Here is a 26,058-nt window from a genome sequence, read left to right on the forward strand (position 1 = left end):
AGACGTCGAGGGCGGAGAACCGAGAGGCGCAAAGAGAAAAGAAAACCGACACACGGGGGAGGAATCGACAGTGTTGGAGAAGCATGGATTATGAAGCATGTGGTAGGCAGCGTTCTCTGTCCTTCGAGGTTCCGTGAAGGGCCATGCGTCGTTGCATGCGGTCATCTCTTCTCGCGAAAGCGGCAGGAACGTGGAGAGGGGAACGGAAGGCAAAGGCTTTTCAATTTGCTTCTCTTGCTTTTCTTGCCTGTCGGTGAGAGGCGTGATGGCGAGTCGCTCCTTGACTCCGAGATATTCGTACGAGTACGTAAAGTCCACATCTGCAATCGCAATGAGGGCATTGTCCGTGTCAGTTTTCCAGTACAGTCGCGTTTGCTTCAGCCACTCGAAGTCACTTGAATCTCTCAGACGATGTTCCTTCACCTTCTTCCAAAGGTCTGCGAACACATCCCTCTGGAAAAGCAAAGACGCGCGAGCACAGAGAAAACTCCAAAAGACAAATCCACGTGAGCGCCTCAGCTCTCCACGCACAGTCGACGTCGAGATGCCTCGTTCCTCGTCAGACAGCCAGGAGTTCACACATCGATACAGAGATATACTCAGAGATATACTCAGAGATATACTCAGAGATATACTCAGAGATATACTCAGAGATATACTCAGAGATATACTCAGAGATATACTCAGAGATATACTCAGAGATATACTCAGAGATATACTCAGAGATATACTCAGAGATATACTCAGAGATATACTCAGAGATATACTCAGAGATATACTCAGAGATATACTCAGAGATATACTCAGAGATATACTCAGAGATATACTTCACAGATAGACATGTATCTCGGTGGATACACACACCTACACAAATACACACATACATGTAACTCTTTCCTTCCTTACCTACACCCTACACCTACACAGTTATCTACATACAGACACAAATATTATACAAATATATATATATATATATATAGATAGATAGATAGATGTAGATCTGATATGAACAGGCAGAGATAGCTCTTTTTCGGCGAGGAAGAACGCCGACTTGTGCACCTGGTGAACGTGAATGGTGACGAGCGTCTCGTATTTCGTTCGGTTGAGCTGGGTGCCCAGATCGGAGAGACACGCAGCAACTAAGTCCGTCATCATGGCGACGAACTTCTTGTTTGTCGCATTCATGATTGATTTATCGCGTTCCCGCGAGAGCTTCTCAAGCGCCTCATGGCAGTCCGTCGTCCACACCATTTGCAGGCCCAGCAACGCCACCTGGAACACGCACGCTTCCGAAACGTTGTTCACCACCGAAAAAGAAGACACACAACGAAAGAGGAGAAACCCAGAAAGTGATGGGAAAAAGCAGAAAAAACGCGAAAAAAACGAGAAAAAAACGAGACAAAAACGAGACAAAATGAGGACCAAACGAAATTGGGAGGGCGAAGAAGAGAAGAATGCAGAGAGCGGAGGAGATAGAGAACGAGAGGAGAAAAGACACGAGAAACAGAAAGACGACATAGAAAAAGGGAGCTCAGCAGAGACCTAGAAGGAAAGGAAAGGAGAGAGAAAAGAGGGAAGCACACAAAGTTTGGGGGTGAGACAATGAGCTGCTCAGTGTAAGAATAAAGTACTGTGTTCCAGAACCGCCTCCCAACATGTGCATCGACATATTTGCGTGCGTTTCTGCGTTCTCTATGCATCCCTCCGTAAATCAATACACTTGAACGAAAATGAACTTGGCGTACGCGTTTAGATTCTGACCAGGTAGACCCGTTTTTTGTCTCCTTCGATACAGAGTTGTACATCAAACCATGAATGCACGTTTATACATACATATACCTATAAATACATATATATATATATATATATACATATATGTATATATATATATATATATGTATGTATAGATGAGTGTGGATATCTTTATGAATAGCATTCAAAGGTTCATGTTTATACGTTGACAGACGTGTGTATTTTCATGCATGCAGAGTTTTGTGGAGTTATGTATAGACACCTTGTGAATGTAGATGTGAAATGGCTGTGTATTTCTCTGGAAGTTGAGTCTTTGTTTTTTGTGCACCTGTGCAATGTATCGATCGCAGAAATCTCTCAGCGACAGCTGGCTGCCGACAAGGGCGGTTTCATGTGCGGCGTATTTGCAGTCTCTGCGAATCGACCTCTGCATTTGGACTTCGAGGCCTTTCAGCCAGTCTTCAATGTTCCCCTCTACTTTGAGAGGCGCCGACAGAGTCACGACTTCCTCCGCAGACCCTGCAACCGTCTTGATCTTGACGATTTTCTTTCGGTCCTCTTTGTCAAACACGACCTGCAGATATGCACAGAACAGCGCAGCATGCGACTCACGCGTCTCCCTGTTCCTGGGGCCTCCGTTTCTCCTGTCCTCGTCGCGCGCGAGCCTGAACCGACGAGCGCGAATGCAGCCTTGTTCACAAACGGAGCGTTCGAGGTCGTCTTTCACGAGCACCACTGCACAGGAGATGGAACTCAAGTAGAGTTTTAACGAGCGACTTTGTACGCGGAAGGTCAGGGCAGGAAACGCTCGAACTGTCAGTCCTTGAGACAACCCCCGCTGCACCAGCGTTTTTCATCTCGCCTCCAGAGACCTTTTGTCTGGCGACGACGAAACGGAGAACGCGCCTCGAGACTAGACAGGAGTTGAGGACTTTCTACGCAGTGGTGTTCGCCTGAACGTTGCCAAAGACTACGGAAAGGAGACGGTTTTGAAAAGAGAGAAGTGGGCTCTGATAAGCTGAAGAAACGGCCTTCAGCGACCGTGAGCGGAGCGGACGTAGAGCAGAAGAAAGGGGAAGAAAGGCGACAAAGCGGGAGGGAGAGAAGAAAGAGAGAGGAAAGGAAAGAGAGAAGAGACAGAGGAAAGCATTAGGTAGAAAGGAGGTCGCGCGGCAGAGATAGAAAGCGCTGCGAAACGAGGGTAAACCTGAACAGAAGGAGAACTTGAAGAGAGAGAGAAGCAGATGTCGAAGTCGCGCGAGACACAGAGAGAAGGAAACCGGAGAGGGCTGTGCGTTTGCACATGCAGCGCGGACTTGTTTGTCGCGTCCCTAAACTTCCCCAGCAAGAACCAGGATGAAGACGAGAGTTCTTATCCTGGATTTCGAGCACCGAGGAGAAAGCTCAGAACCGGAAAGTGCGAACGTACACGGGAGATGGCGTCGAACAGTTTTTCAAAGTCTTCCTGCACCGAATCTGCGTCGGAGCCCTGCGAGAGGATTTTGAGGAGAACAGGATTAGAGACGAAGTAGAATCTAGGAAACTTGTTTCGCTTCCCCTCCAAGTAGGACTCGAGCGACTTCTGACAGCTCTCGAGGCCTCCGTGCAGGACCGGCAAAAGCTGCTTCAAGAGCTCATTCTGGCAGCACTCGACGACGGTCGCTGTTTCCGCTGCCTTCGACATGATGGTCGTCTAGGCGAAGGCAAGAGGGACAGTGCAAACGAAGAGACAAGCAACTGACGCGTGAACGACGAGCACCGGAACACAGACTCTGTGGCGAGTGGCGGCTCCCGAAGGCGCGGCGGAGAGGCTACACATCTCTTGTCCCTGAAACGCTTTTCCTTTCTCGCAGTGACTGTGTTGTGAGGAGAGAGAGACACAGAGACAGAGGGCATTTTCTGAAAGGGAACCGAGAGGAAAGAATCAGAAACGAAGAAGTGGAGATGTAGGACGGATGGGCGCAGTCTTCACACAAACACACACCGGAGCTCCTCTGCTTCGCACATTTCAGGTCGCCTCCTTGATTTGAAAACCACGAGGAGTCTGACATGGAAACGCTTTTCACAGAGTAACCTCAGAAGGAGCTGCTACCTCCTCCTCTGTCTCAGCAGCACACAGCTGCTCCTCTCAACCAGACAGCGTCGCGAATCATGTCCGTGTCTCTCTCTGGAAAACTCGAGACTGGAAGCAAGGCGCACGGAAGACGAGAAGAAAACGACAAGGCCTTCTTTCTCTGGGGGAACTCGATTCGAGCGTCTCCACTGCGTGTGTTCTCCCTCTCTCTGCGTTTGCTGATTCCTCTCTTTCCACGTGTATTTCCTAGAGAAAAGAAGGAAAATGCTGGAAAGGCCTCCAGAGGGCAGAAAACGCAGCTCGTGGCGAGCCGCAGTGTTTCACAGAAAACTCGGTGGCCAACTAAGAGGTTTCTTCTTCATCCTTTCCGATGCGCTCCTGAGGTGCGGTCACCAGACGGTTCATCTTTTACCCAGTCTTTGTCAATTCCGTGGAACCGCTTGGCCTCTGCCGGCATCTGCTTGGCAATGTCTCCTCCAGTGAAGACAGGCTCAAGAGAAGTCCAGAGCACCTGCACCTTCGTCCAGCTGTCGATTGTGTCTGCATGACAGAAGGCGTCGAGACTCTTTCGCATCACTTGAGGAGGGAGAAGACGAGAAACGTGTGGGGAACCGCAACAAGACGCTCGAGACTCTACGGCGTTCTTCAAGGAGGAGGCCAAAAGAAGCAAAAGAAAAGGAAACGCACGCGACAGGGCAGAGACGAGACTCAGAGGAAGCAGAAACTCGTCACAGTTCAGAGAGAAGAAAGCGAACGAGAGGAATCTATTCGTCTCTGTGTGTACAGGTAGAGTCTTCTGTATCCACATGGATTCGCCTCGATTCTTAGTCTCATCGGTGGCTCGTCAAGACATGCCGAGACCTCTGCACGCGCGAACAAAGGACGCCTGAATCGAGCTTCACACTTGATTTGATTTCCAAGGCAAGGAAGTCTTCCCCGAGCCTCTCTGTGAAGAGACGAAACCTATAGCCTTTCTTCTTTAATACGGGGAACGGACCGAATAGAGATGCACATTTCTTTTGCTGGCATACGTGTGTCTGTGTATGTGGTGAGACCTAGGGACCTCTCTGCTTTCTGCGAGTGTCTGCGACATTTTCTCCAGTTTTCGCTGTTCTGGCATGCATCCGTTGAGCGCGAAAAAAACTGAAGAGAAAGAGGAGGACTCGTCCTCACCAGAAACATCCGACAAAGTTGTGAGCATGTTGACGACTCTCTCTTTGAAGGGTGCAACATGTCTCATGGCGTTCATCGTGTTCAGAGACATCTGAGACTCTTCCAGAGCTTCTTGAATCTCCGCCACTCTTCCTCCTTGCAGGACGCATGGATAGTCTCTGAACGAGATGTATCAACAGAAGTATTGATACACCAAAGTATTGGTACATACGCACGGAGTACATAGACAGCGAGAGATACAGAGAAATGCAGGGACACAAAGGTACCGAGCCAGGTTGGCATTCCGATGTAGGTAGGTTTAGGTACAGTTCTACGTCTGTGAAGACAGGACTGAGCGCATGGACGAAGCTCTCTCGTTCTGCACCTCTAGACTTTCACCTACCTAGACGGATGAGCGCATACGCACAGACATCATTGCCCAGCCTCATGCATAGATGCACAAAAATACTCGTTCTCACCTAAGTATACACATATATATATATATATGTTTTTCCGGTGTTCCTTCACCTCATATGTGTCAGAGGTGAACGCTTTCTGCACAGTTTGAATTTCTCCTCTTCCCGCTTGTCTCCAAGCACTGGTTCGCAGGCACCTGCAGCCTTCGCTGGGATGTGCAGGGAGCCTCCCGGTGGCGGGCCATGACGTGTATTGGATCTCATTTCTCGCATGTGTGAGTTGAGAGGAGACTGGCTGCGCGTTTTGTGACGAACCTCGTTTTCCACGTTCCGAAGTCGAAGCTCGTTTGCTTCCACGCATGTTCAATGTCGGAGAGTTTTTCTTCGATTATCAACTGCTTGTCGGCAGAGTCGCAGATGTCAACAATGTCGTCCTGCAGGCGACGGAGGAGAAGCGGGAGAGTCGAGCACAGAAATGTCGTGAATCAGTGGAGAGTAGACTCGGAAAACGAGTAGGAAATGCAAAGACGCGAGTCGCAAGTCCACACACAGAGGAAGACGTTTCTCGGTAGAGATCTACCGACGCTGTACAGCAGCAGACAGACTCGCAGCTCCGCGCACAAAGAGAGAACCCATACAAACGCGGAGTTCTTGACTGACGATGTAGAAAAACAAAGTTGGGCGAAAACATACGTACAGAGATAAAAAAGGCTGACTGAAAACAGTCGGACTGGTAGAGCGAGAAACAGAGAGACAGAGAGGTGAAGAGCGCGAGAGAGTGAGAGATCGAGTAAAGACGATCGACAAAATTCACAGGTGAACGCCCATGGAGACTTGGAGAGACCGACCGACAGAGTCAGTTGGGAAGGAAAATTCAACGACGAGAGTGGAGACGTCGACTGACGGAACGGCAAAGAGCGAGCGGAAGAAATGGAGGCAGATCTCCCTAGCGAGACAGCTGTCCGGCGCGAACCGTGTAGATACGCCTCAAGAAAGTTCAGAAGTGAGCCAAGACCCATCACGAAGACTGAACTGCCTGTACGAGCAGACGGCGACGAAGAGTGTGAGGGGAGAGCCTTGCCTCGGCGTCCCCGAGTGTACGAGAAAGACGAAACATTCCGTCATGAAGTCAGAGCAGATCGAGTAAAGAGCTCTGAGCTCCTGCACCGAATCCCAAGCAAAAACGTGTGAACTCGAAAGGAGTTCGTGGAACTGAAAAAACACTGAACGCGACTTCGAGAATAAGTCCTCCAAAGAATCGACGTCGTCCCCAAAACCTGCTAAAACCTGGAGATCTTCATGCGCGCTCGTACCTTGAACTGAAGGAGGCCGGCGTCGGTCAGCGTCTGCAGCCTGAGCATCTCATTTTCTACATTGAAAGATTTTCCGGTGATTTCTTCGACTTGTTTCCAGTGCCGAGGCATGATGGACTTTTTGCTCAACTCCTCGAGAAGCGGCAGAATCTGCGAAAAATCAAAGACACACGAGTCACCTGTCCCCTATGCAACAGGGCCGCATACGTTCGTATCGATGGACATTTGCTCAGAAGTTACTGCAGATACATGCATAAATATATCTCTATCTGTATTATTGTGTATACATATGCATATATATACATATATATGAATGGTGGCGAGAAGCATTTCAGAATCTACATGCAGAGACAGAGAGACACTTGTATGCCGGTGTACAGATATAGATGTCTTTCTGAATGTGAGAATATGCAAATGCAAGAGTGGCTTCATGAATATACTTCTGTGTTGATATATATACATATATATTTACGTGCAAGTGCATCTGCAGATATATATATATATATGTTTTTGAGTGCCCGAGTATCCGCATGCGAAAACGTCTCTGTTCGCACCTCGATGAAGTCGTCGATTTCTTTCTTGAGTTCGAGGTAGGCGTCTGAGTCCTTGAGCTGCTTGGGAAGTTTCTTGCAGCATGTGGAGAAAAACTGAATTTTTTCCGTCAGCAGCGGCATGTACCCGGGCGCATCTGTCCAGTGAATCTCCTTCCATTCTTTCATCGTGTCGATGACCTGCGAACGACGAACCCAGTTCCTCGAAAAGATGAACTCCTTTCTCAGGCTCCACCCAACATGACGCAAACACAAAGTCTCCAAAAACATTTGCAAAAATTTCGAATCATATACACATTCACACACATATACTTGTATATATATATATATATAATACATATACATATATACATATATATATATATATATATATATATATATATATATATATCGACATATTTATTTGGGGGTGCATCCGTCGGCAAATAAGGAGGACAGTACATATGCATGTGTACGTTTATTTATCTCCATAGTATGTACATATCTGTAGGAAGATGAGCATGTATATGTAGTATCGCTCTGTGACGGATTAGCCAGGTAGCGACTTGAATGTCTGAGAAGATGTGAACTCCCGTGGTCGACCCTATCGGTTTTTCTGTGTGCTCCAGTTTCGAGGTTTTTGGTCCATAGACGGAGCCGCGCGAGTTGGCGCAGAAGCGCACCTGAACGTAGAGATCGTAGAGCAGCGTGAGGTGAGAAATTTCTTTTTTTGTCTGGTCGAGTTCAGGGTATGACTGGTGAGGAAACCCAAAGAGGTCTTCGCCTGCGTAGTAGATTTCCTGTTTTCTCGTTCGCATCTCGCATTCTTCCTTGAACCTGCGGACTCTCTCCACAGCCTCTCTGACGAAGAACAAAATTATTTACAGAACAGAGGCTTCTTGGTGCAGGACGACATGCCTGCAGTGAAGGCGCATTCAAGCGATGCGTCCATAAGCACAGTCGTTTCTGTCTCTCTCCCTCTTCTTTCCGTTCTCCGACTTTCACTCTTTCTCATTCCCCTTCTCCGTTCTGTATGTCGCTCTTCCTTGTTCTTGTTTATGTCATTCTTTTGCTTCTTCGCGTCCTCGCTGACTTTCACTCTAGCTTTACCGGGGAGCGATGCCGAGAGCAGCGGGCCCGTTCTTTTCAAAGTCGTCGCGGAACTGTTTCACATCGGCCTTGAAGCTGTTGATGTTGACGATCAACTCGCGCTTATACTCGGTTTGCATTCCGATCAAATTGTCCTGGCAAGTCTGTGCGTCCTCCAGGAGGCGCAGCCAGGAAGACCGCAGCATGAGGCGCTGGTCGTGTTCGTCTTTGTCTGTCAGAGTGACGTTGCTTGGAAGATAGCGATCGAGTAAATTGTACATGCTGATGATCGGGCCGAACTCGGACTCGACGTCTGCGAAAAGAAGCCACAGCGAGAGAAAGCGAATGCGCGCCACGAGCTCTCTTCCGCTGTCTCCTTTGCCGCGACCTCCCGACGAAGGAGTGAGGAGGACAGAGAGAAAGAGGAACGAAAAGAAGGAGGAACAAGAAGGAGAACAAACGCGAAAGACAAACAGGAGCAGAAAAGAGAACAAGAGAGAAAGAGAAGACGATCGGAGAAAGAACGCAAGAAGGGAGGGGCAAGAAACGAAGAAGGGAAAAATGGTGAACAGGAAAGCGAAAAACGACAAACACGCACTGGTCGTACAACTCGAAATACACGGGTCTTGAAAACATCTAAAGAGACAAAGAGACAGAAAAAATGATTCAAAAACAACCCAGACAAAGTGCAACTGCAAACATGTATACATATATATATATATATGTATATATTTATATAGATGTTTCTCTGTAGAGCGACTTGAGGCTCTGTCTCGATGAGTGGAGGAGTGGAGTTGCTACAGTTTGACTCACCGGATTCTTTTTCTCGGATATAATTCAGCGTCTCCATCACATGGCGCAGAGCGTCGATGTCTGAAACAGTGCGCTTCAGTCTCTTGGACATTTGTCGAATGTGCTCTGTCAAAGTTTCGAGTTTCTGCCGCGCCTTTTGATGGAGCTCGTCCAGAAACTGGAGACTCCACCCCCGCACTAGCTCTGTGAGCTGAACAGAGACACGGGCGTCGGAGAAAAAGAATTCTGCATGTCCAGAGAGCGACGCTCCTTCAGCTCAGGCCGCAAACAGCGCCGACTTGCGAACTCACAGAAGAAAATCGGCAGAGGTCCCCGCCGCACCCAGTCTTTCGCAGCACTGTGTACGCAAGCAGCTTCTGAACTCTGCAGACAATCTGTGTTCGAAATGCAGAGAAATGCCCCAAACGACCCGCCACGGGTGTGCTACACATCGAACAGAGTGAAAAAAGCGCAAAAGCTCTTTCAACAGCGCACAAATACTTCGACTTGTATGCCGATGCACAGACATAAAGCATGTTCCCATATACATATATATATATATATATACATATATATATATATAAATACATTTACACATCTGCACATAGATATACATATATGTGTATGTATGCATCCATATACATGTAAGGCATATGATGATATATAGATAGATAGATGTGCATATACATATATATATATATATATATATTTAGGCACTGTCGCGTATATGCGTTTCTCTGTATGTATACGGAAGGGTATGTGTTTCTGTGTAATGGTTTGTGTTTGTGTATGTTTGTGTATATGTCAGCTTCTCCATGGAATACAACTGCTTGTATATGAGAGGTTTCTTTCTCCCCTGAGTGTGACCATCACGTTACCTCTTCTCCGCGCAGCTGCACATTTCTCGACACAGGCTGTGGGTGTCGTCCTTCTCTCTTCGCGTTTTCTTTTGTCTTTTTTACTTCTCTCTTCGCGTTTTCTTTTGTCTTTTTTACTTCTCTCTTCGCGTTTTCTTTTGTCTTTTTTACCTGGCTGATGAGACCTGAAGAGTTCAGCTGAAGGACGCCGATTGCCGTGGTGGTCTGCATGTTTTGGAGTTTCGTCTCGACGTCGACAAAGAATCGGATTTTTTTCTCGAATTCATCCAGAGACGGTTTCTGCGCAGCAAAGGCCGCGTACGTATCGCGCGCTGAGTCCGTCCACAACCAGGCAAAGTCCTGGAGAAAAGGAGGTACAAAAGAGAGGACGGCGAGAGAAAAACGCGAAAGTGCAGTGAAAGAGGAGAGAAGGAGGAACGCGGCGAAGGAGGAGGTGAAAGATAAAAGAAAGAAAAACGACACACACAGAGTCGAAACAGTGAAGAGGAGGTTAAACCGAGATAGAAAAGAAGATAAAAGAAATACGAAAAATAGACGAGACAGAGAAGGACCTAAAGCGGTGATAGGAAACGAGACAGCATGCACAAAAACGAAGGAACACGATATGGAAAAGAAACGAAACAGGAGACGAAGGAGGCCGCTCTTTGGCATGGAGCAAGCCTGCTCCTCGAGACGGAGGGCGCGACGCATATCCTCAGTTTTTCCTTCAAAAACACAGACAAAGAATCTAGATGGACGATGTCTTCGTTAGGCAAATCAGCGCTAGAGATGGATGCACAAATCCATATAAAACATACAAATACATCCACATGCATACGCGAGTACAAACAGACGCACACAAAAGCATACAAATGTACATCCAGATAAATATATATATATATATATATGTATATGTATTGACGCATATATGCATATATCTGTGTGTGGGCTGGACGAGGTCAGGGTACATGGATGTTTCTGTGTTTGGACGTAGGTTGTGAGATCTCGTAATTGTGGTACGCGTGAGAAGCTGAGTCTTTCTTTCGTTTTTTCCTTGCTCTCCCTCTCCCGGGCGCGCCTCTCAGAGTCGTTTCCTTGTTTGCAGGAGGGACGTTTCGTACATCGAATTTTCCGAGGAAGTCCGTGACTTCGTCTCGCGTGCTTTGTATCGAGCCTGTCAAGAGCAGAATAATTTTCAGAATTTCTCGGTCCTGCGCAATTCTTGAGTGGAAACTCTCTCCTTGACCTGCGTCGCCAGCCTCTCGTTCCCCGGCGTCGAGAGTCGCATCCGCAGACTGTGCGTCTGAATGCGGAGTAGAGAACGACAAGGTCCACGGCTTGACTTTCTTAGAGCACATGAGAATCGCGAGAGCAGACGAGTTGACGGCTTTCTGGATCTCCTCCAAAGAAGGATGCAGACGAACGCCTTGTCCGTCCAGCTGAAGATCCACTTCGAAAAAGGGAGCAGGGGGCTCTGAAAAAAAAGAGGAAACGTAAAGGGGGAAACCAGTGAAGAAGCGAAATAAAAACTTCGCCACGCGTCTCGAGCGGTGTAGCAGAGAGACCAATACGATAAAACCACTGAGGAAAGACAGAGTTACCCCATCTATGTAGGTGGAAACATGAACATGTGTACATGCACATGTACAGATATATATATATATATATACATATATATATATATATGTATACTGAAAGGGATGCAGATGAAGAGAGTGATTCAAGATGTAGAGAGAGTTCGACATAGGTCATCCGTTTTCGATGGCTCTTGGATGCTTGTCCCGACGTCGCCTGCACTTCGTTGTGAGCAAGCATCGCGTTCGTCCATAAGGATGAATCCTCTTAGGCTGTTGTTGCTCCACACTCCCCGACTGAAGCGTGCTCACAAGTATGCAAATATAAATATAAATAAATATATATATATATATATGCGTTCAACTCCAGACACATGCATGAGGGAGCCATCAAGGGCAGGTAGATAGACAGAAGCAAAGGTCGAGATTTGAACTGAGATGCATGTATCTCTGTATAGGTGCAGTTGGATGCAGATAACTGCAGGCAGATCTCCACATAGTGCGCGTAGGCCCAGGTCTGCCCAGACTTGCTCGAGGACTGCTCGAGGACTGCTCGAGGTTGAGGCGAGTCTTTTTTACGTGGACATGTTATCACATGTTTGGTCCTCCTTGGTCGACTGTTTTGTAGATGCCTCCGCGGTAGAAAAGAGCACCTTTGCAGGGTTTGGGGGGGAAAGTACCTGCTCCGTTTCGACGAGCCTGAAGTCTCTCTTTCAAGCACAAAAGCGAGTTCTTGGTCGACGTCAACAAAGCGGTGTACAGATTCCACTTGTACTGTGCCTTGACTTTGACAATGTCCTCTGCATACGCGGTCTGCAGACGCGTGAGAGCCGCATAAGGGAAAGCAGAAGTTCTGTGGCGTCTGCTTGAGCTGAGGATCTTACCCCCAAGGCTTTTTAAGCTCTGAGTCTTCTTCGTCTCTCTCTTTTCTCCCCCGCTCCTGCGTCTTCGCTCTTCCCCACCTGGCCCCGAGGCGTCGACCGCTCGCTTCGCAGAGCAGAAAGCTTTCGACGCCTTTCCCGCTGTTCTCCTTCTCTCCCTGCAGGTCACTGGTTTCGTCGCAAGTCGCCTGTCGCCGCCTCTGGGAGGTTTCTTGTCTCTTTTCGAAAAAGAAGCGAGAAAAGGCAACGTTCGGCGCTGCATGCAGATGTGAACTTCGTTCGCGGCTTACCGGCGTGTGTCGTCTCCCTAGGCAGCCGAGGCTCGCGCGAAGGAGGTCGTGGACGGCGCCTTCGATCTCGGCCGAGCGGCGATTCAGGAGCGTCGCGACCTGCTTGACGTAGTTTTCTTGAAGCTCGACGAAACTCTGCAGAGAGAGCGCCTCTCCCGGTGTCGGGACATCCACCAGCCGCACGCGAGACAGAGCCTGCGAAGGGCGCAGGAAAGGAGACAGCAGGACGGAAGACGGTCAGGAACGCCGCCGGAGGAGGAGAGAGGGAGAGAAGGAGAGAAGAGAGTGGCTCTTGAAGAAAAAGAAGACGCTCTCGGAAGCAGACCCAACATACGAGCACACAAACATACGCACTTTGAGACTGTGAACGAGTTCTGCAAGAGCACACATGCGCTTTTTCCGAAAGCCAGAGACGTGACTTGCGGACGTTCTCCACTGGCAGACGCAGGTCGAGAGTGGACTCGAGAGAAGGAGAGAGAGACAGGAGCAACGCCGAAGCATGAAAACGTCTAGAGACCTCCGCATCGGTCGCGACTCAGAGACGCAGTCTTTGCACAGAGGAAGATAGGGAGCGAGGCTGGCGACGCTGTTTCTTCCATCTCCTCCGCGGAGTGGCGTCAGAGTGGAGGAGGGTACCAAGAGACTGCTGTCGATGCGGTTTTCAACGATGTCGTTTATGGTGGTGACGAGCTGCTCGAGTTTCGCGAGACCGGCGTAGATGCTCTGCAAGTAGCTGTCGATGTTCATCGACGTCCACGTCAGAGTCGCGGTGCCGGGGCGGAAAATCTGCTCCATGCTGTCGAGGTGAGGCTGCACGAGGGCCGCGGTGATTGGGCGAACCATCGAGGCGATCCGCCGGTACTCCTGAAGAAGAAGACGAAGCGGAAACGACCAGAAGACGCAGAAGACGCAGAAGACGCAGAAGACGGGTGAGAAGGAGAACGAGGGAACGACGGGGACTGCGTGCGGTGACGCCGTGAGTTCCGTCGTCGAAACGAGGAGAAAAGAGTGAGAAGGCGTCGTTCTAAGTCCACGCCGAGATCTCCGAAACTCTTCAAAGAACCGGAAAAACTCAGAAACGACGACTTCGGAAGACTCAAAAAGACACCGCCACAAGTACGCCTCTCTCATCGTTGAGCCGCTCCTCGCCACACATATATCTCTTCAAGAACAGACACAAATATACAAATGTACACATACACATTTGTACATACATACATACACAGATAGATATACATATATCCATATATATATGTATATGTATATGTATGTATACGTCTTAGGCCAAAGGTTACCATGAGGACGAAGGTAAGGTCTTCGTAGTATTTTTTCAGTTTTCGTTCTCTGAGGAGAACGATTTTTGCGTCTTCAGGAAGGTCGAGTCGGAGCCTATCTAGCGCCTTGGCTTCTCGCAGGAGCTGAACGAGGTCCGGGTCGAAGTTGACGAAAAGCTGTCCACTGGATGCATGCCTGGCGAGAAGCGGCGCCTGCAGACCTGCCTTGCAAGCAGGCACCGACTCCTTCCAGGCTTGATGCCACCTCAGCTCGAACTCCACGAGCGTCGCTGCGACCTGAAAATTCGAGGCGCTCGGGAGGGAAAGGCAGTCGGTTCGTAGAAAAGAAGCGAATCGGGAGACGAAAACGAAACGCAGAACAAATCCAGACAGAGGCGGAGAAACGAAATCGGAAAGACATCGGAAAGACAAAAGTGGAGCAGAAAGAGAGAGAGAGAGAGAAAACGTGTAGGGAGAAAGACGTCGTCCGGCGAACAGAACGAATCTTGAATGGAAACAAAGTACACTCTGCAGAACGAGAGACGAGTGCGGGAGAAAGAAGACGCAAGACAGAGGTAGGTGGACGCGAAATAGAAAAGAGAGAAAATAGAGGCGCCCAAAAGGCGGCAGCGACGCTCGAAAAGAGAACAGAAAGCCTCCGGATGACTCTGAACGCAGCAATGGGATTCGTGAAAGAGAAAGACACACACAGCAGGAGAGAAGGAGACGGCGACGCCGAAGACGATGCAGACAAAAACAAGAGAGCGAAGGCCGCCGGCAGCCGCGTCCTCACTTTGTTATACAGACGAACGGTTTTCTTCGCCTCTCGAGTGTTCAAAACGAAAGGATGCTCCTCGAACTTCTTCATCGGACCCTGAAGAAAACCGTGAAGACACAGGAGCCACTGTCACAAAAGTCAACATATTGCCGTCAACATCTTGCCGTCAAAGGAAGTACCCAGGGCGCTCCTGCAATGCTGAAGCAAGGCAGATGGAATGTCTCTTAACCAGCATGCATCCATCATACATTTATATACATATATATGTATATATGTATATATGTATATATGTATATATATATGTGTGTAGAGGCTCTTTTTGGGAGAGCGATATGTCTCTATGCAAGCGCAAGCATGCCTCTACGAATGCTTTCCACCTTGCTGTGTGTGAACGCTTGCATGCAGCAGCCTATGCTTGGCTGTGAGAGTGCATCGGCCTACGTTTCTGTGTATGTAGACACATACATATGCATATATATATATATATATACAAATCTACATATATACATGTATAAATATATACATATATATATATATATATATATACTTGTGCATGTGCATTTGTGTATCTGTGTTTCGGTGGCGAACTTCACAGGTGTGAATCGGTGTGCGGAGGAGCTGAATTTTTGGGGGGTCGGCGTCCACAGTCGGCGTTACCTCGATTCTCTTCAGCAGGTGTCGAGCCCAAGTGATGCTGCCTGCGACTGGCGGCATGGCGCGGTCGATCGGCGGATTTGCCCGAAGGCGTTCGTACTGCTGCTGCACCTGATCGAGCGCACAAGCGACGGAGGCCGGAACCAGATGCCAGGTGGCGAGAGAAAAAGAGGGGAGAGAAAAAGAGGGGAGAGAAAGAGAGGGGAGAGAAAAAGAGGGGAGAAGAGAAGACAAGAGAGGACAAGAGAGGGAAAAACGAGGGAGAACCAACAGCGAAGAGCGAGAGAGAGAGAGACGTCGAGGTCGTCCTCTCGAGACAGCTGGGTGCCAGACAGCAAGGAAGTGCAGAAGGGGAGAAAAACGGTCCAAGACGTCGAGAAAAAGAGAAGAAAAACAGACCGAAGAAGAGAAAAGAAAGATCGGCGACCCAGTAGAGGCGGCGGAGCCCCCGTGGTGGGCAGAGGCGGCAGAGAAGAGCAGAGCGAAAACGCGGATGCCATCGCGGAGAGGAAAGAACAGGCGCACACCTGCTGGAGTTCCCAGCCATATCTGTGGAAGATGATGCTGATTTTCGCCTTCAGTTCGCTCTTGAGGTTTTCGCTGTGCACCACCGACTGGAACTTCTTCAGCAGCTGCAAAGAGGCGTCAATCGACGTCGTCGACGCGAAAGACTGCAGGGACCAAGGGAGAAAGAAGAATCGAGGGAGAACGGAGATCCCGACGGGGAAGCGAAACACACACGAAAGAGCAGCCTTCCAGCATTTAGTGTCTCTAATGCGACGGTTCATGGCTGCAGACTTCACGGTTTGTGAGTGTAGGTCCTCAGAACCGGGCGTTTCACGGTTCAGGAGTTCCCTGGCTAGGATTCAGGCTTTGAGAGGTCGCTACTTGGTTGATAAAAGGCTGGAGAGCGGATTCGAGGTCGGCGACGCGGACGGTGAACTCGACGAAGTCTCGGTCGAAGCGGTTGTTTGTGAAGTCGAGCATGTCGTGTCTCTTGGACCGGAACTCCGCAAGAATTTGCTGAGACCCCAAAAACAGAAAAGTCAAGCAAATGGCGACCAGAGACAGAGACACAAGAGAGACAGAGAGAGAAGAGTGGAGACTCTGAATCCCTAAAAGGTAGGATCTCTGCAGTGGAAGACCTCCACGGTCTCCTCCACCCTTTTGGTGTTTTCTCTGTACCCAGGAAAAGAACTGCGCGAATTCGCGTCGCACAGAGGAAGCCGAGAGCGAGGAAACCGTAGCGGCTCACGCCTACGATTCTCTCCAGGATACCCCGTCTCGTATGCGTTGAACCGTTTCCGGGGAGAACACAGACAAAGTGCTCTCCTCTCTCTCGCTGCCCTTCTTGCAGGACAAGTCTCTCACCACTGTGAGAGAAATAACTTTCTTGTCCGGCCTCGTCGTCTGTACCTGGAAGCGTTCGACGAAGACCCCCATGCCTTCGAAACAGTGCCGCGAGATGCTCTGAAATTGACGGATGATGGAAAACTGAAGAGACGGAAAAGAGCACCCCGCAAGAGAACAGAAAGAACAGCATTGTTTAGACAAATAAAGGCGAGAACGAGACTGCGTGCAGAGACAGGAGAGGTCGGTAGGGGGAGAAGCCTGCCGCAAGAGCGAACGCAAAACGGGTGGAGGAGAGAGAAAACCAACGCAAGAAAAGGAGAGAGCACCGCAGAGAGGCACACGTCTTCCGCGCTTGAGAAGGAGAAAGGATTCTGTCTTGCTTTCCAGCTTCTGTCGACTCTTGTCGGATACCCCTGTGTGAATCTTGGAGTCTCGTATCAGTCCCGAAAAGCTGCTCCTGGCGCACTGTGCAGTGTTGAAAGCAAGCCAAGTTGCTGGTTGACAGGGCGCAAAGATTAAGTCCGGCAGCAAAGGAAAAGCGAACAGCGCATCGACCACAAACGAGGTCGGCTGCTTGTCGAGTAGTGCTCGGCAGTGCGGCGTAGAGAGCGTGTGAGGGAGGCAGTTAGACAAACTTGAGAAGAGAAGTTCTCTTCACGGAAGCGAGAAGGAAGCAGCGGAAAGTGAACGGATATCCGCGTTCGTCTGTGAGGCCATTCGTCCGTTTGGAATCGGATGCAGAGTCCTCGTTCGCAGAGTTTTCGTTTCTCGAAAATAAAGAGCCTCTCTGCGAGACTGAGAAGGAGACACGGACTTTGCAGCTTCGCTATTTTCACTGCATTTTGAGGTTTCTTTGCACGTTCTGTGCGAGAGGTAACTCACCAGAGTGATGAGCTTCAGCACTCGGCGACAAAAGAGGTCCATGCGTCCGAAAATCAGGTGCTCGGAGAAGTCGAACTGTTTCCCTTTCGGCGTCGTCAACAACTTGTCTTTCGTGATTCGGTACTGTTCGTGGTAAGCGTCGTTGAGACGCGAACAGGCCTCCAACTTTCGAATGATTTCTTCAGGCTCGCGCTCCCACAGTTGCTGGGGGTGTTCGTCAGCCAGAATCCCTTTCTTGCAGTTGCAGATCATCTGAAGACGAGCAAAACGAAAGACAGAGACGAACGAAAAGTGAGGCAAGTGAAAGCGAGAGCAACACCAGAACACGGCTCAGAAAGGAGAGGCAGAGAGCGAGAGAGAGTAAAAAGAAAGAAGGAAGGGAAACAGAGGAAGCAGAGAGAGAGAGAGGAAGAACGAGACAGAGAAGGAAAGGAAGAGCAGTACGAAACGAAAGCTACAGAGAAGCAGTGGCCAACTCAGCGAGGAAGAGAGAGAAAGGGAGAGCACAGAAAACTGGAAGCGCTCGTGGAAGAGTGCGAAAGACTGGAAGTGCAAGACAGAAAGGTGCAAAAGAGAGAAGAAAACAAAGTCAAGACCATTCGCGCGCATGCAGAGAAGCAGCAGACACGGAAGAATGCGGCTCAAAGAGTACCTGGTTCGTAATTTTGACGAAGAAATTTGTCATTCTCTCGGTGGTGTTGTAGTGGCGAGAGATCGAGTGTACCATCGTCACGGCGTTCATCAGAGGTCCCAGGTTGTCGATGATGTTTTGCGGTGTTCCTGAAAAACGCCAGGAATTCAAGAATCTCATCGCGGATGAGTAGGGAAACGGTCGATCTTCCACGCAGGCTGAGAAAACAGAGAGCTGTGCATAGCGAGGAAAATAGCGAGCGAGGGAGCATCGCATACATGCGCGCCTGGCCACACACCGACGTGAGAACAGATCTCGGGAGACAGAGAGAACGGCATGACTTCAGAGCGGTAAAACTGAAGCTGCGACGTAAAAGAACAGACTGAAGCAGGTGTAGACATGCACTCGGATACCTGGAGGTGACTGCGGCTGCCAATTGTCTTCCTCTGTTCACACGCATGTGCATTTAATTGCGTACCGAGTTACAAACACTTCGATGAGGATTTGATACGTACGCGTTCCTATACACTAAAATATACGTGCATACGTACATATATATTTATATACATGTTCATATATATATATATATGTTTAGATACGCATGTTTGTACCTACGTTTATATAGACGCATGATTATATATATATATATATATATATGTTTCTATATGCATGTTTATATATATATATATATATATATGCTTATATACATGTTTATACATATGTTTATATATATGTTTATATATGTGTTTATACATGAAGTTGATATATGCGTGGTTGAATTTGTTTCGTGGGAGGGGCAAAAGTGAAGGGTGTGCGAAGTAATCCTTTTTTGTCGCTTTTTTGTCGCTTTTTTCATACCTGTGTAGAGGGGATCCATGAAGTTCCGCAGAGTGCTGAGGTACTTGACATTGTCTTTCGCTTCGTTGAAGGCCTCTGTGATTGCTGTGTCGATCTGCTTGCATCGGCGAAGGACGTGGAAAACCGTTTGCTTCGACTTGGGAGTCTTTTCTGCGTTGGTCTAGAAACACCACAGATGCATGCACTTCAGAAGCGGTGAACATCCCAGAGTCTCTGTTCTTTAGAGACGTCCGCATGCTCAGTCGGTAGCTCGCAGTCTTTCAGAAACGCTCGTGAGCGGGAACGCCGAAATTCGGAAGTTCAAGATATGCCTTTGTCCGTGCAGTTCAACAGCTTCACAGAACTCAAACGCTGAAAGTCGTTCTTCTCAGCTGGCATTTCTTTCTTTCCATCGACGCCGCTTCTCGAGAAGCAGTGCAGACACACGGCCATCTCGAAGCACAGTGACTCAGCGAACGTTGTCACCTACTGCAGAGATACACGAATACGAATGTACAGGCGTACCTAGAAGGGTATAGACACAGAATGGCAGGTAAGTACATGAGAAGACCTCTGCATAGAAGTACAGATACAGAGGGAGCTGCATTTAAATATTGATTTAAATATGGATACGGTAATACATAGAATCGTGAGGAAATATGTGAGTAAATATTCGTACACGCAGCAGTGGTGAATGCGTCACTTTCTCGGGGAGGGGGGGGGGCTTTGAATCGGAGTCGAAGGCTCTTTTCTTCCTTTCTGTGATCGCAAAGCCTTTCTCTCGGAATCTGCTCACTTTGCTCACTGCGTAGAGCGTTTGGAAGACCAGGCGACAGTTGTCACTCTTTAGCTGTTCGATGATCGAGTTCAGTCTCTGCATGCGACTTCTCCAATACTCGATCTGCATGTGCGTCATCGAACAGGAATGGACTTTTTCGGCGTCCACAGAAGCGATAACTTTTCGTCTGGAACTGGAAGTCCAACCTCGACAAGAACTCTCGAGATTCAGAGTCACAGAGCATCCTTCTCTCAGTATTCGTGCAAGACTCTTCCCTCTTCTCCTTTTCCTTGAGTTAGTCTTCCCCTCATCTCTCTCCTCCTTCTTTTCCTTCTCCACCTTTTCTCTGTCGTGTTTCTCTCTCGACCTTCCTTCTCCTTCTTCTCTTCCTTTTCTTGTTCCTTTTCCTGTTCCTTTTCTCTTCCTTTTTTGTTCCTTTTCTTGTTTGTTCTCTTCCTCACGCTTTTCTCACCTCGCTGCGAGGCCCGGCGTCCGGCAGCTCGTGGCTCTGGTCGAGGGAAGTTTCCAAGAAACGTTCGATTTGCCGACACCAATCTTCGAGGAGATTTTCAAAGTGGAGAACGACTTCGTGATTCTTCGCAGCAATTGCCGGATCTGCGCGTTCTTCTTCCGAGACTTTTCTGCAAAGAAAAAGGCATGTCTTCCGTCCAGCTTGTGCAAAACAGCTCAGCGAAACCGGGAAAAACCGGGAGAAGGCAGACGAAAAGGCGAAGACAACGGAGATAAAGCAATTCAAAAGGCAGTCCTGGGTCGCCAGGTCACAGGGCGACAGTTTCAGTCGACTGCAGGTGACTTGCGCGAGAACTGCGAGGTCTCTCGGAAGCTGTTGACTGCGGTTTCCTTCCACGGGTCCCCTTCTGCCTTCTGCAAGACATGTAACAGTCTCCATGGGAGAACTCGAAACTTTGCGGATGCACGGGGAACTCCACTTCAGGTGGAAGTTCGAGACAGCCTTTCCAGGAAAATTCATCGCCACTTTCATTAACGCACGAAGGAGAGCGACTCTCGGGGTTCCACTCTCTGGAGAAGGACGTCAAGTCCACAGAGGTGAAGTTCTGAGGAAGGCCGATGCAGAGTCGGATCTCTCGGCCTGTCGTGATGATGCAGAGTTCAGCGCGGAAGTTGACGCTGAAAGACATACGGAGGCGAGGAGCGCGCTCGATGCACAGGTGGACCTCAATAAGTCTTGCAAAGCCGGCAGAATACATGGGAGTTCTGCTTCTCGAAAGACGACAAACAGAACGCATTCTCGCATTCCACGCACACACAGAGATGCATCATCCTACGCAGAAGAGAGACTCACAACCTGCAGAAGGCGATCTGCAGATGTACAGAGAGTCAGATATAATGGGCGTAGACCAGAGAAACACAGGCAAAAACGCTCAAGTGCTACACCTATAAGATTGGAAATGTACACAAATGCATATATATATATATATATATATGAGAATGTGCATCGTCAAAAAACAGCATGTTTCCGGAACTGCTGTCGATGTGAATTCGTCGCAGCTTACGCAGGGTCCGGTTTTGTGAGTTCAATGCCACAAGAGAGAGACTGAATTGCGTCGGAGAGATCTTTGCAGAAATGGCGGAAACTCCCGACGAAGTCCCGCCTCTGCTCGTTCGGGCAGCATTTCCTGGGAAGATGCAAAAGAAGAAATCTTCACATGCAAACAAATCCACTCTTCTGCGAATCCATACCCTGTAGGTCCACGCCTGGAGCGTAGGCGAGGCCGAACAGCCTCAGTGCCTTAGGAAGTTGCTCTCGAACGCTTCTAGCTGTCCTACACATGTAACAACTCTTATCACAGATACTGCAAGAATTTCAGGAATACATACACGCAGATCTGTATACATACACATTTATATATGTGGACAGATAGATGCAAATGTACGCATGTACATATATATATATATATATGTAGATCTGGATAGGTAGACATGCGTCGAGATTTGCATGCAAATCTACTTGTAGATGGAGATAGGTCTATTCGTAGTCTGTTGAATGCGTCTAGGTCGTCACATTAGATACAGATGCGTGAATACAGTCGAGAGACACGATGAACCGTTTTTGGTCCTGTGCGAAGGGGGAGGCGCAAGCGTTTTCTTGTCCAGAAGAAAGATTCGTTGACTGTCCTTTTTCTCCCTAGATGATTGAGTGTGTCGGCCAATGTGGACGTATTTGTCACTTTATGTACCACTCCTTTTCGTTGAATTTCTCGACGATGGGGAGGAAAAGCCCAGTGAGGGCGACGTCCAAACTGGCGAGAGGAGCAGCGGCGATCTCCCCGAAAATCACCTCCCCGTCAGAAGCCACATTCAAGTTTACAGCTTTTCCTCTCTGCGTCGTCTTCAGGAAGTAAATCGAACGCGACTGCAGGCCCGACTCCGCGCCGTCTACAGAGAAAAGGCGCGGACAAGCCAGCGGAGAAGAAAAGAACAGAAAGATGCGAAACAGAGGGGAAAAGAGCGACGCAGCAGTGGAAAGGTGAGAGAAGAAATGGGACAGAGAGAGAGAGAATCTGCAAGAAGAGGAGAGAGAAACAGCGCGGAAAGCAGAGGAGGCCGGAAGAGCGTTGCCACAAGTTTCGACCAGTCACTTCTGAGAGTCTTTTCTCTGTGAACTTTTTCATCGTCAAAGAAACTTGGGAGGACACAGAAGAGGCAAAAACGAAGAGCGAGTCTACGGGCCTTTCAACAGCCAGGAGAAAACGTTTTCACGCTGCGTCTCAGCAAGCATTCGACAGACGGACCGCTGGTGCGGTGTGGCGGTTGTGTAGGAGAAAGAGAGAATCGCGAAATCCAAGAAAAGGCCAAGAACAAGAGGGCAGGGAGACGATCGGCAAATACAGAGACACCACGCAAAGAAGACGAGAGAGGACCAGAGAGAACCTGTGCTTCTTCATGTTTCTTTGAAGTCCCTTAGGCCTCCCGTTCAATTAAGAAACGGAAAGTGGAAGTTTTCTTTGAAGGCTTTTTCCTTGCAGCAGCGGCAGGCCGCCTCTCTTGTGGCGGCTTCTTCTCTCTGTGTCCAGTATAGCCTGTTGTTTTCTTCTCTCACTGACCGAACATGTGAGTGCTTTGTCTTCTCGCGAACGACGGCCTCTGTGGCGTCGTTCGCAGTTCCGACACGAATATGCTTTTTCTAGGCAATGCTGTCTCTCTCTGCACATGACTTCTGGACCGGAGCTTTTTTCTTCCTTCTTCATCAACCAACTGTTCTCCTTCACGGTCCCTAGTGAAGCGCCTGCGGCTGCCAGTCTTGTCTGGAAGATGGTGAAAAGATGTTTCTGCGTCGATCGACGCTCTTTTCGAGTTCCAGCGCTACTCCTAAGACCCTCATTAAGTAGTTCGGGGAGCGCTCAAGGTTCTTCTCTAACGAGATTCCATGGAGAATTTAGACTTTGCATGTTTCGTGTTGACTGCCAGCCGCTTTTTCCATCTGCGTTTCCTACAAGAGAGTCGCTCTGCATGGCGCTTCGATCAGCAGAGGGTGCATGCGGCGTGGAACATGCCCGTAACGTTTTTTGCTCATGAAACACGATGACGATGCAGCCTCTAAGAGGCAAGATAAACTGTACTGCAGGAGGAGAGTCGTTGCATGCTACATCAGACGCGTCGCGTCCTCGAGTCTGATGTTGGAGAAAGGTTTCTGTTAGTTTGCTGCGCGTTTCAAGGCTCGCGGACTGGGGTTCTCACCAGTGCAGATGAGTTTCGCATCGAGTCCGACATCGGAGTTCAGCGCGCCTGGTGAGCTTGGCGTCGCGTTCCCTTGGTGAAATGCAAAGAGAAGGTGCTGGCGACGACTGGCGCCCGAGAGGAACTTCTCGATTTTCGGGGAGAATCGACCTCGAAAAGCGAACTCGACCGCCGCCTCCTCGTTCTCCAGCTTGAATGCGGCCACCACTTGCGAGACCATCCACCGGTGACGAGGTTGCAGCGCCATCTCTCGACTGAAAGAGTAGATCTGCTCGATTCAGAACTATACCAACATATGAAGTCAGCTGGAGAGACGGCCAATCTATCCAGACGTATGCATTTGCCGAGGCATGGATTTACGTAGAAAAAACTGTGATCTATGTGTAGACGCAGCCGTGTTTGTGGCTGGGTGTGTGGTATACAGGTTTTTTCCGGACACCGGCAGGGGGGAGGGGATGAAACCGCGAGAAAAAGTTGCGTTGCCGCGGTTGCGTTAGGAGAGAAGGCAACTGGAAGAGAAAGGAAAGAGTGGACTCCGTTGAGTCTCCGTGGACTTGTCGTTTTCAGCACAACTCGCTCCAATGCATTGCCGCGACACCCGCCCCGATCTGCGTTCTCCCTCCCAGCTCTCTCGCACGAAAGCGAGGCTAATCTGTTCAGCTCGTGTATCTCTGCGTTTGGCAGACGACTTCCTCCACTTCTAACCTTCAAAATCTACATAAGGAGTGAAACTCGCACGCACTCGAGTCGCGCCTGCGGCGTATCCACGCATTCAGCGTTACGGTTTGTTTCTTCGAGGTCAACTACACCGTTCCGAACGAGAGGGTCGCCGGAAAAAACGCATTGCTGTGGCGAAGTAAAGCGGCCATTATGCCGCAGCCGTCAAGGCAGCGCCCTCGTCTGTGGCGTGAATTTCTTCTGTCCAGCGGAGACTGCAGTTTGCATAGGAGAACGGCGACTCAAAGAGTCTACAACCTCTTTCTGGATCTACGTTTACTGTGCACGGGGAATTCTATCCTGTGTGGAGAAAGTGCGAAGAAGTCGGAGGAACACGAAGGGTGAACCGCGGTCTATAAACACAACAGCTACGGTATCAGCAGCTGTTGATAAACGTTTACACAGTTCGACCGGGGAGAAAATCGACGGAAATCCGAGCGAACCTCGACACCCTTCACACTCTCTTGAAGCTCGACAAGTCCGCTGAAAAAACGGACAGCCTTCTGGGTTCTCTGTTTTCTTTCTTTCTCCGCTACCTCAGCTAAAAGAGTCTTTCTTCTCTCCGAAGAAAAACAGACGTTTTCAGAGCTTAACGCTAACGAAACCCGACTGCAGATAACACCCGGTCGGACTTTCTCGCACTGGAGGCTACTTTGTCTTCCAATTTTTATGCGAAAGAATTGAGAAAACAAAAACAAGCCACGGGTTCAATCGGAATCACACACACACACACACGCGGCGTACGCAACTGTTGAAAAGGAAAGATTTGCGTTTTTCAGCAAGAGGGTGTCTTCTTGCGGTCTCTTGACTGCAGAATCCCGCGAAGTTTTGCGCTGGGTGGAAGCGAGCCGATGGCGTGGAATGTGTCTTGCGTTCCCCTCTTTTGTCTTTGTCGTCAAAGAATACGGAGAAAATGCGTCGGGTGGCCACTGGCGCGGGAGTCCAGCCGAGAGGGCAGCTTTTTGTAAGCCTGTACACAGAGTCCACGCGGCGACTCCGAAATCTCTGGTTACGTTTCCTGCGAGAACACAGAGAAACAGACGATCTGCGTCCCGTCGTTCTCTGGTGCTGTGCCCGGGAACTCAAGCGCCTGTCTCGAAAAAGGCTCGCGTTCTGTCGTTGGTTGTATCTCACCACGAGAACGAAGTCGCGGGGCGCAAAAGGCGCAACCCCACCGGGTTCGTCACCGTGAGGCAGCGAACAGCGTAGTTGGAAAAAGCGAGAATGCGGGTGTGGGTGTGGGTGTGCGAACACAGCGGCGCGGCAATCTGTGAGCAACTGGCACTTTTGTTTTTGTGTGATGTGTGTGTGCAAGTTTATCCGTCGGTAAAGAACACCCTTCTGAGTTTCAACGCGAGTGTCTGTGTTTTTGCTGGGGAGCGGTCAAGTGCGGAGCGTGTACGGCCGACAGAAAGACACGGTTTTTGTGTCTTGCTTCGGATCGTCGTAGACGCTGCCGTGTCTGCGCCCTCCATAACCAGATTTCTCGCTGCGAAAACGGAGGAAGCTACCGGACTTTCGATGTAAAAAAACCCTAAACAGAGACTGCCCAAAGACGGAGTTTGTGCCTTCGAGTCTGCTCGAGAGAAATCTCAGCAGCAGATGAGAAGTTGCGTCGAACTTACGCGTTTCTTTCGGGAAATCTTCTGGAAAAAGTCACGTTTGACTGCTGAAAAGCTCCGTGACAACCCCTCCTTCCCCGGAAGGTTTCGGA

The 26,058-nt window shown here is 49.3% G+C and overlaps 2 protein-coding genes across 2 annotated transcripts in view; both read right to left on the reverse strand.

Annotated features, from left to right (window-relative positions):
* TGME49_306338 (dynein gamma chain, flagellar outer arm, putative) overlaps positions 1-20,898 on the reverse strand; it is a gene marked incomplete at both ends in the record, with an annotated part of 49,113 nt that extends 28,215 nt beyond the window's left edge. The window contains 28 exons of the mRNA XM_018782479.1: positions 248-453; positions 1,060-1,272; positions 2,081-2,326; positions 3,182-3,445; positions 4,239-4,366; positions 5,000-5,157; positions 5,710-5,828; positions 6,708-6,857; positions 7,262-7,438; positions 7,921-8,098; positions 8,348-8,639; positions 9,140-9,329; positions 10,147-10,335; positions 11,097-11,449; positions 12,230-12,362; positions 12,721-12,915; positions 13,357-13,584; positions 14,016-14,291; positions 14,788-14,868; positions 15,430-15,537; positions 15,954-16,097; positions 16,315-16,449; positions 16,843-16,920; positions 17,662-17,913; positions 18,314-18,441; positions 19,151-19,310; positions 19,926-20,030; positions 20,380-20,898. Coding sequence (XP_018636169.1) covers positions 248-453; positions 1,060-1,272; positions 2,081-2,326; positions 3,182-3,445; positions 4,239-4,366; positions 5,000-5,157; positions 5,710-5,828; positions 6,708-6,857; positions 7,262-7,438; positions 7,921-8,098; positions 8,348-8,639; positions 9,140-9,329; positions 10,147-10,335; positions 11,097-11,449; positions 12,230-12,362; positions 12,721-12,915; positions 13,357-13,584; positions 14,016-14,291; positions 14,788-14,868; positions 15,430-15,537; positions 15,954-16,097; positions 16,315-16,449; positions 16,843-16,920; positions 17,662-17,913; positions 18,314-18,441; positions 19,151-19,310; positions 19,926-20,030; positions 20,380-20,898 — 5,405 coding nt within the window. The remainder of the gene's footprint in view (positions 1-247; positions 454-1,059; positions 1,273-2,080; positions 2,327-3,181; positions 3,446-4,238; positions 4,367-4,999; positions 5,158-5,709; positions 5,829-6,707; positions 6,858-7,261; positions 7,439-7,920; positions 8,099-8,347; positions 8,640-9,139; positions 9,330-10,146; positions 10,336-11,096; positions 11,450-12,229; positions 12,363-12,720; positions 12,916-13,356; positions 13,585-14,015; positions 14,292-14,787; positions 14,869-15,429; positions 15,538-15,953; positions 16,098-16,314; positions 16,450-16,842; positions 16,921-17,661; positions 17,914-18,313; positions 18,442-19,150; positions 19,311-19,925; positions 20,031-20,379) is intronic.
* Positions 20,899-22,113: 1,215 nt separating this feature from the next.
* On the reverse strand, positions 22,114-25,035 carry TGME49_306342 (hypothetical protein; the record flags this gene model as incomplete). The annotated part of the gene is made up of 2 exons (XM_018782480.1): positions 23,628-25,035; positions 22,114-22,325 (listed from the first exon to the last, which is right to left on the reverse strand). The coding sequence occupies exons 1-2, from the start codon at positions 23,872-23,874 to the stop codon at positions 22,114-22,116; spliced, it is 459 nt and encodes a 152-aa protein (XP_018636170.1). The 5' UTR covers positions 23,875-25,035.
* Positions 25,036-26,058: the final 1,023 nt, after the last annotated feature.

This window comes from Toxoplasma gondii, chromosome IX, assembly GCF_000006565.2.
Source record: "Toxoplasma gondii ME49 chromosome IX, whole genome shotgun sequence".
NCBI classification, from domain to species: domain Eukaryota; phylum Apicomplexa; class Conoidasida; order Eucoccidiorida; family Sarcocystidae; genus Toxoplasma; species Toxoplasma gondii.